Source organism: Girardinichthys multiradiatus, chromosome 22, assembly GCF_021462225.1.
Source record: "Girardinichthys multiradiatus isolate DD_20200921_A chromosome 22, DD_fGirMul_XY1, whole genome shotgun sequence".
NCBI classification, from domain to species: domain Eukaryota; kingdom Metazoa; phylum Chordata; class Actinopteri; order Cyprinodontiformes; family Goodeidae; genus Girardinichthys; species Girardinichthys multiradiatus.
This window is the reverse complement of record NC_061814.1, coordinates 3,369,479-3,382,851: the sequence shown is the minus strand read 5'-3', so window position 1 is coordinate 3,382,851 and position 13,373 is coordinate 3,369,479. Positions and strand designations below refer to the sequence as shown.

Sequence of the window (13,373 nt, the reverse complement as noted above, 5' to 3'; positions counted from 1 at the left end):
TGCTTCTACAAGCTGCTGAAACATGGGGTGTACTCATTTTTTTTCATGGCTTTTCTACTTTAACGTCATCTTTTTACAATAAATAATGACAGTGTGGAACATGTCTAGTTTTTCTATTTTTTTAACTGTACATTCTGGGTGCAGTAATGTGAATATTCATTAAAAAGAAAATGGAAGCAGCTGAGACAACAGTCATTTGGATCTGATGATGAGTGCTGGACGACATTGTGTTGCACCTGTAGGTAGGCCTGTTGGCAGCGCTGCACCAGCTGGTGGAAAGCAGGGGTTCGGAGGTGGGCGTGGATGTGAGCCGGATTCAGCCTCTGCAGAGCCTCCATGATGATCTCCTGCAGGACAAATGGACTCAGGACACCTTTAGCTGCTCCAACACAGAACTGGTACACATAGTTGACTCCTGACAGACAGACACAACAAAAAGCCAATTAGTATTGCTGTGTATAATGTGAGTTAATCAGGTTTTTATTATTTACTATTAAATAAAGTTCAGATGCATAAATATATTTCCTTTGTTTAACCAGGCAGGGAGACTCCGAACAATTATTTACAAAAGACAGGTCCTTCTAGGGACTACAATGTCTGTAAACAATATTCACGCTGCTTGGATGTTTTACCTTTTAATTTCTTTTAGAAAGGAAACCATGGTCAATATACTTTAACCTTTTGAACACGAATTTTCAAAAGTAAAATTTTTAAGTGAAAACAGATTATTACAAATAATGGCAGTTTATAAAAATTAAAGTAAAAGAGCAGATAAATATTTCCCCCCTTCAGGCTAGTTTTTAGTAGATGCACATTTGGTGGGAATCTCAGAACAAAGTCTTTTGTAAATAGGTATCGATCAGGCTGGCACACCTGAACACTGCAGCTTTTCTCCATTCTTTATTACTAAACTGCTCAAGCTCCATCAGGTTGCTCAGAGATGTGAGCAGATCCTTTTTAACTCCAGCCCCAATATCCGAATAGGACTGAGATCAGGGCTTTGACTGGGCCATTACAGAACAATCAGCTTGTTGTCTTTGAACTATTTCTATGTAGACAATTCTGTATGCTTGGGGTAGCTGTCCTACTGGAAAATAAATCTCCTCCCAAAAATGATTTCTCTAACAGAGTATATCAAATTCTCCTCCAGGATTTTGCTCTTTTTTGCATTCACGCCCCCCTCTACCTTCAGCTGAGAAGCCTCCCCACAGGATGATGCTAATAAAACCACACTTCATGGTGGAGATGGCATGTTTGTGGTAAGAGGCAGTGTTTGCTAAACATAAGACAGAGTCTGATAACCAGAAAGCTCAATATTTCTCTTACTGCACCTAAGAACATTATAGGATAAATGTTTTTTGCCGCTGTCTCATACAGCTTCACCTGTTGTGTGTATGTACAGCCTCTCCAATGTGGTCTCGCTCACCAGCCTTCTTCTTACCCAGTCCCTCGGTTTGTCAGGATGGACGGCTCTAGGCAGGTTAAGATAAGTGCCATACTCCTTTCATTTTTAAGGGTTCTGAACTATGAGATGTCCCACGTGCAGGAAACCTTTCATAGCCATCTTGCATGGATATTTCAACTGAGCGACATGATTTGCTTCTTTCTGGTCTAGAATGTATATTTCAGGACCACTGCAACTGCTAGTGCTGTTTGTAATGTTACATATACTAAAGTCCTCTTTAACTGATATGTACTCACCTAGCCTTGCAGCTAGTCCCAACAGCCACTTGACATCTTCTGTGTAAGGTGGACTTCTGGAGAAGTTGTTAGGATGGTCATTATGAGCCCTCCTGCCCAGCATCTCCAGCGCCAGCATGCCTTCAATAACAGTTAACTTCAACATTACACATCTTTGATGTAAGAGAAAAATATGGCCATGTAAGACTGCTCACCAACTCTGTAGGCTGAATGCAGGTAGTGCAGGCCTTGCTGGCTGATTGGCTGGCTGTGATGTTCCTCTTCTGCTGTAAAGGGGGCGCTCACCAATGGAGCAGGCTGGGAGGAGACAGCGGGCAGAGATGCCCCCTGTATGGCCTGTATGGTTGGGCCAGAGTGGACGCTGCCCACTAGAGAAACATGACAGTGACACATTAAATTGATGACATGGTTAAACGTGTGATGGGTTTAAAACACAGTTCTGACCTGCCACGGTGGTGCTCAGGGGTATGCCAGTCTCAGTGTGGTAGGGGTGGACGGCGATCTGAGTCATGGACGGTACCGGAACACCTGGGAAGGTGACAGCCGTGGCCGACAGAGAGGGCTGGGGGCCGGGAGCCATTGAGAAGGGGTACTGGGCACCAATAAAAGCGGGATGCATCCCCTAAATAGACAAATATGAACACAAGATAACCTACACTTCTAGGACCTGTGGTGAAAGCTGTCAATATTTATAAAGTGATCATGTTTTATAGCACCATGCAAGGCTTCTTTTTGAGCTGGCTTTTACATTTTTTCAGATTATAACCATACTGCTGTGCATTTTATTGGGATACAAAGTGGAGCATAATTATTGAAAATAAAAGATACAGATTTACTAAAATGTGGGTTCTGCAAGGCAATGTACAACAGCAATAAGTCAAAAAGCAAAGATCATTTCAGACTGAGATGATGGAGGCGTCTTCTCTAAATATTAACATAACAAATGCTATGAACTATAAGAAGTGTTCCGTGTACTAGGTCGTTTTCAACAAAAGTTCATTTTGTATTTAGAATTCCATATGGAATATATAAAGATGACCTCTGACCTGTGGATATGAAGCCCCAGAAACAGGGAAGACAGCAGGCCTAGGAACGTGCTGCAGAGGGTGTCCCAGATACTGTGGGGTGCAGACCGAGGGGAGGTGGGCCTGGATGGTGGTGTAAGGGTGGAGTCCTTGACTGTGGGGATGGGATATGGCCTGGCCAGGTATAGCATGGGACTGGTAAATGGTGGAGCCCACAGAGATGACGGGCACGATGGCTGCCGCAGTGACTGAAGCTGTGACAGCTCCCACCCCTGAAGACTCCATGTTGGCTCCACCGTCGAGCACAACACAGGTGGAATCTGGGGGCCTCCGGCCAGAACTCCCGTTGGCCCTGCAGCGGCCTGGGGGCTCCCGCTGTTGGCCTGCACCCCCGCCCACTGACTGCTCGTAAAGCCAGTACCACTGATGAGCCACCTCAAAGAGAACCTCAGGATACACACCGCCGCCCTTCGCTGCCTCTTCTACTGCCATGCAGGCCTTTTCCAGCATTAAGTTGTCCTGGAAGGACGAAGCGACAGAGAGTGTCAATACAATACAGCCAGTTTTTGAGGACTTTCTAATGTTTTTAAATGATTTTTATCGTTGTTACAAAAAAAAAAACAACAAATTTTTGTCATAAGAAATTTTTCACAATAACAAGGATAAACAATCCAATTAATGCTCATCCATATCTTAAAGACATCTGATGTCTCCTGTGTTGCTCCGTGAACTAATATCTATATTTTGATTGTGAATAGTGAGTATAAATTGTTTCTTACCTGACAAATGCCAATATTTTATGGAGTTCTTTGCGAAGATGATAAACATGACTGTAAAAAGTACTTAAGGCTCTAGAACTGATACAGTCAGACCTACTTCATTAAAATTAGTAAAAAAACTATTTCAAACATGGTAACAGCTAATATTTCTTCAAAAGAAACAATGCAATAACTTTCTATCCTTAATGTCCTTATCTGACACAAGGTAATGGCTTGAGGTCCAGATTAAATTACTGATATCATAAACTTGGCTCCAACTACCCTTATGTAGGTGTACCGTCTGGAACCTTATGTGATCCGCACCCCTGCTGACATCAGTGGGCCATGTTTTGTGCAGCCCGATTTAAAAATCATGAGTCTTTAGTTTGCATGACCTGCCAGATTATTATAAACTGCAAACATTTTGTATATCTAATGAATCCAGGATCCCAGGTATCCCCAACTACACCAGGAACACTATTTTACAAGATTCAAACCAAGATTCAAACGCAGGAAAATACCTCTTTCTCCAGGTTTTGTAATTGAATAGAACTTCATTGAAATATGTGAGGAGCCGAATTATCAATGACTCAAATGGACATGGAGAGGACAAGGGGCTAACTTCAGTGTAGAACTTCAGCAAAGGGCTTGGAGAATAAAACACTGTCAGTAGAAGACAGAGTTAAGTTTATTGAAGACTGCAGCTGTATGTGTTATCTACAGATACATAATAAAGCTACTGATGTTATAGGTAATGATTATTCAGGACACTTGAGCCTTAGATATCCCCGATCTGACCAGTGACGACATGTTTAGCCACATGCTGTCATTCAACCACTGGCTGTCTAGGTGGTGTCCAGAAAACAATGTGGGCTACATTGATAACTGGCGAACATTTTGGGGAAAACCTGGTCTGATCCGGAGAGACGACATCAATCTCATCCAAATTGCAAAACACTAAAACCACTTCTGTTTGTTGTTTTGTACCGTCCACCAGGCCCTTACTCTTAATGTTTTCAGACCTTTTATCTGATTTAGTGTTAAATACAAATAAAGTTATTATAGTGGGGGATTTTAACATTCATGTTGACACTGAAAGTGATAGCCTAAAAATAGCATTTAATGCTATCTTAGACTCAATTGGCTTTGCTCAAAACATTAACAAACCTACCCACCTTTGTCTTCATTCTCTGGACCTTGTGCTGACATATGGCATTGAGTGTAAAGACATAATATCTTCTCATAACCCTGTCCTATCTGACCATTTTTAATAACCTTTGAGTTTAATTTAGCAGAGTTTTCCACACCACTCATGAACATCAGGGCTACTACACCAGAGGAGTTATTTCCCACTTTTCTGCCTACTGCTCTGGAATTTTTGGACATTCTGGTCAAAGGTGCGCTCACCTTTGTTCACGCGGTGAAACGCCGGAAGAGAAGGAAACGGGCTGGGGTTCTGGTACGACTTCGCCAGCGTGGACTACGAACACCGTTACCTGGAATATTTCTCTCTAACGTGCGCTCACTTCCCAACAAAATTGAGGAACTACAACTGCTGTTGGGGAAAAACAGGGACTTTTATTCATCGGCAGTTTTGTGCTTCACGGAGACGTGGCTGTGTGGATTAATACTGGACTCTGCGCTGCAGCTGGCAGGATTCCAGCTCTACAGAGCGGACAGAGACACGGAACTCTCCGGCAAAGCGAAAGGTGGAGGAATCTGTTTCTACCTTAACAGTGGTTGGTGCAACGACGTGACAGTGATTCAGCAGCACTGTTCTCCAGACCTGGAAGCCTTCATCATAAACTGTAAGCCTTTCTATTCCCCCCGTGAGTTCGCTTCGTTCATCCTGGTCGGTGTTTACATCCCGCCGCAAGCTAACGTGCAGGTCGCACAGCGCATGCTCGCCGACCAGATACTGAGTGTGGAGCGGACCAACCCGGACTCCTTAGTTATCGTCGTTGGTGACTTTAACAAAGGTAATCTAACCCACAAACTCCCCAAATATAGACAGTTTATAAAATGTCCGACCAGAGAGGACAACATTCTGGATCACTGTTACACCACCATCAGAGACGCTTATCACGCCGTCCCACGTGCTGCACTGGGCCAATCCGACCACATCATGGTCCACCTGATTCCTGCATACAGGCAGAAACTAAAGCTCTGCAAACCTGTTGTGAGGACGACAAGGAAGTGGAGCAGTGAGGCTGTGGAGAATCTCCAGGCGTGTTTAGGCTGTACAGACTGGGATGTGTTCAGGACTACTACCAACAGTCTGGACGAGTACACAGAGGCTGTGACTTCCTACATCAGCTTCTGTGAGGACAGCTGTGTACCATCATGCACCAGGGTGAGTTACAACAACGACAAACCCTGGTTCACAGCTAAACTCAGAAGGTTAAGACTGGATAAGGAAGAGGCCTTCAGGAGTGGGGACAAAGACATATACAGAGAGGCAAAGTACAAGTTTGGCAAGGCAGTGAAAGAGGCCAAACGACTGTACTCTGAGAAGCTCCAAAACCAGTTCTCAGCCAACGACTCTGCGTCTGTCTGGAAAGGGCTCAAGCAAATCACCAACTACAAGCCGAAAGCCCCCCACTCCATCAACGACCGACGCCTCGCCAACGACCTGAACGAGTTCTACTGCCGCTTTGAAAGACAAAGGGACAGTCCTGCAACCATCCCCCACGACGCCCCCCAACAGTTGCAGCCCCAATCCACCACCCCCATCTCTCCAACCTCAAGAGGGGCCTTGGCACCTCCAACCCCCACCCTGAAGTTCCCCCCCACCAGCCCCCTACCCACGCCGAGGACGGCTCTTTCCATCCAGGAGAGGGACGTCAACAAACTCTTCAGGAGACAGAACCCCCGGAAAGCTGCTGGTCCGGATTCTGTCTCACCAGCCAGCCTGAAGCACTGCGCTGATCAGCTGTCTTCAGTCTTCACAGACATTTTTAACACCTCACTGGAGACATGTCATGTGCCAGCCTGCTTCAAGTCCTCCACCATCGTCCCTGTTCCCAAGAAGCCAAGGACCACAGGGCTTAATGACTTCAGACCCGTCGCCCTGACCTCTGTGGTGATGAAGTCCTTTGAGCACCTTGTGCTCTCACACCTAAAAGACATCACCGACCCCCTCCTGGACCCCCTGCAGTTTGCCTACAGAGCCAACAGGTCTGTAGACAATGCAGTCAACCTAGCCCTTCACTTCATCCTCCGGCACCTGGACTCCACAGGAACCTATGCCAGGATCCTGTTTGTGGATTTCAGCTCTGCCTTCAACACCATCGTCCCAGTTCTGCTACAGGAGAAGCTCTCCCAGCTGAGTGTGCCCGACTCCACCTGCAGGTGGATCACTGACTTCCTGTCTGACAGGAAGCAGCGCGTGAGGCTGGGGAAGCACGTCTCTGACTCCCTGACCATCAGCACCGGTTCCACCCAAGGCTGTGTTCTCTCTCCTCTGCTCTTCTCCCTGTACACCAACAGCTGCACCTCCAGTCACCAGTCTGTCAAACTTCTGAAGTTTGCGGACGACACCACCCTGATCGGACTCATCTCTGATGGTGACGAGTCCGCGTACAGATGGGAGGTGGACCATCTGTTGGACTGGTGCAGCCAGAAAAACCTTGAGCTCAACGCTCTAAAGACAGTGGAGATGGTTGTGGACTTCAGGCAGAACCCAGCCCCACCTGCCCCCATCACCCTCTGTGACTCCACAATTGACACTGTGGAATCTTTCCGCTTCCTGGGAACCATCATCTCCCAGGATCTCAAGTGGGAGCCAAACATCAGCTCCCTCATCAAGAAAGCCCAGCAGAGGATGTTCTTCCTGCGGCAGCTGAAGAAATTCAACCTGCCAAAGACTATGATGGTGCACTTCTACACAGCCATCATTGAGTCCATCCTCACCTCCTCCATCACCATCTGGTACGCCGCTGCTACAGCCAAGGATAAGGGCAGGCTGGAGCGTGTCATTCGGTCTGCTGAGAAGGTGATTGGCTGCAGTCTACTGTCGCTCCAGGAACTGTACACCTCCAGGACCCTGAAGCGGGCAGGGAAGATTCTGGCTGATCCCTCCCACCCTGGTCACAGACTCTTTGAAACTCTCCCCTCTGGCAGGAGGCTGCGGTCCATCCGGACCAAAACCTCACGCCACAAGAACAGTTTTTTCCCATCTGCCACCAGCCTTGTTAACAAAGCCCGGAAACCACACTGACACTCCCCCTTTCTCCCCCCCCACCTTTTTTTTTTTTGCTGACAGGACACTTGTAAACTGTAACTTTATGCGTTACATTAACGCTCAGCTTGGACTCCTGCTTTACTTGCACAATGATCACCTGCACTGTTGTATTGCTCTTGCATCTTATACTGCTCTATACTTACTCTCACTCACTTAAAACTGTGCACATATATTTATATTATATTGTAGATATGTTTATACCGTTTAATTTGTACTGTATTGCACCGACTACGCCAAAACAAATTCCTTGTATGTCCAAAAACGTACTTGGCAATAAAGCTTTTCTGATTCTGATTCTTCTCAAAATATTAGCATATTGTGATAAAGTTCATTATTTTCCATAATGTCATGATGAAAATTTAATATTCATATATTTTAGATTCATTGCACACTAACTGAAATATTTCAGGTCTTTTATTGTCTTAATACGGATGATTTTGGCATACAGCTCATGAAAACCCAAAATTCTTATCTCACAAAATTAGCATATTTCATCCGACCAATAAAAGAAAAGTGTTTTTAATACAAAAAACGTCAACCTTGAAATAATCATGTACAGTTATGCACTCAATACTTGGTCGGGAATCCTTTTGCAGAAATGACTGCTTCAATGCGGCGTGGCATGGAGGCAATCAGCCTGTGGCAGTGCTGAGGTCTTATGGAGGCCCAGGATGCTTCGATAGCGGCCTTTAGCTCATCCAGAGTGTTGGGTCTTGAGTCTCTCAACGTTCTCTTCACAATATCCCACAGATTCTCTATGGGGTTCAGGTCAGGAGAGTTGGCAGGCCAATTGAGCACAGTGATACCATGGTCAGTAAACCATTTACCAGTGGTTTTGGCACTGTGAGCAGGTGCCAGGTCGTGCTGAAAAATGAAATCTTCATCTCCATAAAGCTTTTCAGCAGATGGAAGCATGAAGTGCTCCAAAATCTCCTGATAGCTAGCTGCATTGACTCTGCCCTTGATAAAACACAGTGGACCAACACCAGCAGCTGACACGGCACCCCAGACCATCACTGACTGTGGGTACTTGACACTGGACTTCTGGCATTTTGGCATTTCCTTCTCCCCAGTCTTCCTCCAGACTCTGGCACCTTGATTACCGAATGACATGCAGAATTTGCTTTCATCCGAAAAAAGTACTTTGGACCACTGAGCAACAGTCCAGTGCTGCTTCTCTGTAGACCTCAGGGTCCGGTCACCTCTTCTCGTTGTGCAGCGTTTTCTGCCACACTTTTTCCTTCCCACAGACTTCCCACTGAGGTGCCTTGATACAGCACTCTGGGGACAGCCTATTCGTTCAGAAATGTCTTTCTGTGTCTTACCCTCTTGCTTGAGGGTGTCAATAGTGGCCTTCTGGACAGCAGTCAGGTCGGCAGTCTTACCCATGATTGGGGTTTTGAGTGATGAACCAGGCTGGGAGTTTTAAAGGCCTCAGGAATCTTTTGCAGGTGTTTAGAGTTAACTCGTTGATTCAGATGATTAGGTTCATAGCTCGTTTAGAGACCCTTTTAATAATATGCTAATTTTGTGAGATAGGAATTTTGGGTTTTCATAAGCTGTATGCCAAAATCATCCGTATTAAGACAATAAAAGACCTGAAATATTTCAGTTAGTGTGCAATGAATCTAAAATATATGAATGTTAAATTTTCATCATGACATTATGGAAAATAATGAACTTTATCACAATATGCTAATTTTTTGAGAAGGACCTGTAGTAGATCATTATCAGACAATGTTGTAACAACCTTTAAAGAAATCTGTTCCACTTTTAGTTTCCTCATTATCACTGAAAAGCACAGTGGAGGGCAATAATTTTGTTTCTGCCCCTTCACAAATTGATTCTCTTGTTCATAGTGTTTCTTCATCATTGCATTAGACAATGCAGCCCCCTTGAAAAAGAAGGTAATCATTCATAGGAGGCTAGCTCCTTGGTTTAATTCAGAGCTGCGTACTTTAAAGCATAATGTTAGAAAATTGGAGAGAAAATGGCGCTCTACACACCTAGAGGATTCCTACTTAATCTGGAAAAATAGCCTACTGTTGTATAAAAGACACTTCGCCAAGCTAGAACAGCTTATTTCTCATCATTATAGAAGAGAACAAGAATAATCTTAGGTTTCTCTTTAGTACAGTTGCTAAACTTACACAGAGTCATAGCTCTGTTGAGCCATCCATTCCCTTAGCTCTTAGCAGTCATGACTTTATGGGATTCTTCTTAAATAAAATTGATTCTATTAAAAAGAAAATCTTTGACATACTCCTAAAGATGATTACTTCATCCTCAGCAAGTGAGACAACATTGGAAATAACTGTAGAACCTGATTTGTGTTTGGACTGTTTTGATCCTGTGGAGCTTCCTGAGTTATCAGAAATATTAGCTTCATCTAAACTTTTAACTTGTATGTTAGACCCAATCCCAACCAAATTATTTAAGGAAGTGTTCCCTCTGATTACCAGCCCCATTTTAGATATGATTAATCTATCTTTAGTAAATGGATATGTACCACAGGCTTTTAAGTTAGCTGTAATTAAACCTTTACTTAAGAAAGCTTCGCTTGATCGAGATGACTTAAAAAATTATAGACCTATATCCAATCTTACATTCTTATCTATAATTCTTGAGAAAATAGTTGCTAATCAAATGTGTGAACATTTACACAGCAATGACCTGTTTGAAGAGTTTCAGTCAGGTTTCAGAGCTCATCATAGCACTGAAACAGCTCTGCTGAAAGTCACTAATGATATTCTTATGGCCTCAGATAATGGACTTGTGTCTGTTCTGGTTCTGTTAGATCTCAGTGCTGCATTTGATACAGTCGACCATAATATTCTCTTAAAAAGGCTGGAATATGCTGTAGGGATCAGGTGAACAGCGCTAGGCTGGTTTAAATCTTATCTGTCTGACAGATTCCAGTTTGTTCATGTAAATGATAAATCATCTTTAAACTCCAGGGTTAATTGTGGAGTACCACAGGGTTCAGTACTTGGGCCAATTCTCTTTACAATATATATGCTTCCAATAGATAAAATTATCAGGCAGCATGGGATAAATTTTCACCGTTACACTGATGATACTCAGCTTTACTTATCCATAGATCCTGATGAGCCCAACCAGTTAGATAGACTACAAGCATGTCTTGAAGACATAAAATCTTGGATGACTTTAAATTTTATGCTTCTAAATTCAGAAAAGACAGAAGTTGTCGTCTTTGGACCGGAGTCTTTAAAAAAGAAACCGCTTAGTCAATCACTTAACCTGGATGGCATTAAATTGACCTCCAGTAATAAAGTAAAAAACCTTGGTGTTATTTTTGACCAGGACATGTCATTTAAATCCCATATTAAACAGGTTTCTAGGATTTCCTTCTTTCACCTCCAGAACATTGCCAAAATTAGAATTATCCTATTCAGGAGTGATGCTGAAAAACTAATACATTTGTTACTTCAAGGCTGGACTATTGTAATTCTTTACTATCAGGATTTCCACAAAATGCAGTTAAAAGCCTTCAGCTGATTCAAAATGCTGCAGCAAGAGTTCTGATGAAAATTAAAAAGAGAGATCATATTTCTCCTATTTTAGCTTCCTTTCATTGGCTCACTGTTAAATCCAGAATAGAATTAAAAATTCTCCTCCTCACATATAAAGCCCTTAATGATCTAGCTCCATCATACATCAGAGATATGATGGTTCCATACGTTCCTAACAGAGCACTTTGTTCTCAGACTGCAGGTTTACTGGTGGTTCCTAGATTCTCTAGAAGTAGAATGGGAGGCAGATCCTTTAGTTATCAGGCTCCTCTCCTGTGGAACCAGCTCCCAGCTTTAGTCCGTGAGGCAGACCCCCTGTCTACTTTTAAGGCTAGGCTTAAAACTTTCCTTTTTGATAAAGCTTATAGTTAGAGTGGCTTAGGTTATTCTGAGCTATCTCTGTAGTTATGCTGCTATAGGCTTGCTGCTGGAGGACAAAATGATCAATTTCACTCTCTTCGCTACATTTTCATACTACTCTCCAATTTTGTATTATTTGCTGTTATTTCAGCTTTTAACTTTATGTTATCTCTTTTCTCTTCCTAGAAGCTACACCTGGCCTGACTCTATGTCTACCTGTGACACCTTCATGGAGGGGGGCATCATCCAAGCTTCTGCTGGCAACAAGTTAATGCTCACCCTCTACCGATAATCCACTTGGCCCTGTCTTTCAGTGTTTAACCCTGTCTTTCTCCTACTGACTGAGCTTTTACTGTAACTAATTATATGTGCTCTCTTTCAGACTCTATCGTTGAAAACTGGCTCAGAGTTTATCTGTTCTTTCTTTCTAGATAAAACGACTGAAGGAGCTACATCCATTAACATTTACTTTTCCTTCCCATAGAAAGGACTCCTGGATCAGTGCTTCTTTGTTCTTTTTGTGTCTCTGCTCTGTTCTCTCAAACCCCCAGTCGGTCGTGACAGATGGCCGCTCACACTGAGCCTGGTTCTGGTTCTGGTTCTGCTGGAGGTTTCTTCCTGTTAAAAGGGAGTTTTTCCTCTCCACTGTCTCTACAAGCTCATCCAGGAGGAGGGAATGCTGCAAGTCACTGACTGGATGCAATCTGCTGGATTTCCTTAGATAGAAAAACTTTTTATCCAATTTGAATAAATAACTGAATCTGACTGAACTGTTCAATTGTTAGGATTAATTGGAATGCGTGTGCCTGACTTGAAATCCATATGATTCGATTGAATTGACTTAGCCCATTTTAAACCTTTCACAGGATACAACAGGAAACAACACTCTCCAATTATTCTTACCTATGCCTTCCTCCCTCCCTGTTGGTTGGAGTAAGGGGGAGTCAGGTTTAGCCTAAACCGGCTCAGTTATGGTTGAGGTGCAAACACACCCTCCATTTCTGCTACCTGTGTGACCCCTTCTCTTTTCCAATGGTTATAATCAGTCTGGCAGAGAGAGGTATCCCCAATCCTTGTGGTTTTTAGTATAACAATCATCAGTGGGCTCTAGATGGACAAACTTTATCAGTGTATTATTTTACTTAGTACCCCTACACATAGCCCATTCTAAAGTGTCCAAACACTAACACTCAGTAGTTTAATCTAACCTCCCCAACAACCTGCACCATTCCAAACCCTTTGTGAAGTGCCTTGAGACGACATGTGTTGTGAATTGGCGCTATATAAATAAACTGAATTGAATTGAATAGATATAACATGTGGAGAAGCATGCTGTGGCAAAAACTCAGTATGACACAAAACATCTGTTGCTGTCACAAAAAACAAGTTCCAGTCCGACTAAGCTGGCTAAACTTGTGGTGTTTCAGATGTTAGACCATGCAACACTGATGAAATGCAGGGAGATATTTTACTCCATGTAAATGATTTCGATTTTATTAAGTGTTGGACCGGGACTCTTAGCGGACTTGCATTGACATCGGGGACTAAAAATCCTGATTGGGACATTTTCAGTTTTAAAATGATCCCACAAAACGTAACAATGTCCTAAATTTTGATTCTCTGCTGAAATGACATATGCTGCTGAAAAGATTCAAACTCTACAAGTTTACACGTGATGAAAACCTCAAATATTCTTTTTAGTGTTTGCACATCCACAGTGACCATGATCCCTAAAACTCACTGAAGATTTGCG

General features: G+C 43.4%; 1 protein-coding gene across 1 annotated transcript in view; it reads right to left on the bottom strand.

Annotated features, from left to right (window-relative positions):
* zswim8 (zinc finger, SWIM-type containing 8) overlaps positions 1-13,373 on the bottom strand; it is a 41,735-nt gene that overhangs the window by 2,427 nt on the left and 25,935 nt on the right. The window contains exons 21-25 of the mRNA XM_047351557.1: positions 2,748-3,245; positions 2,146-2,323; positions 1,896-2,069; positions 1,702-1,821; positions 237-415 (exon numbers count right to left, since the gene is read on the bottom strand). Coding sequence (XP_047207513.1) covers positions 237-415; positions 1,702-1,821; positions 1,896-2,069; positions 2,146-2,323; positions 2,748-3,245 — 1,149 coding nt within the window. The remainder of the gene's footprint in view (positions 1-236; positions 416-1,701; positions 1,822-1,895; positions 2,070-2,145; positions 2,324-2,747; positions 3,246-13,373) is intronic.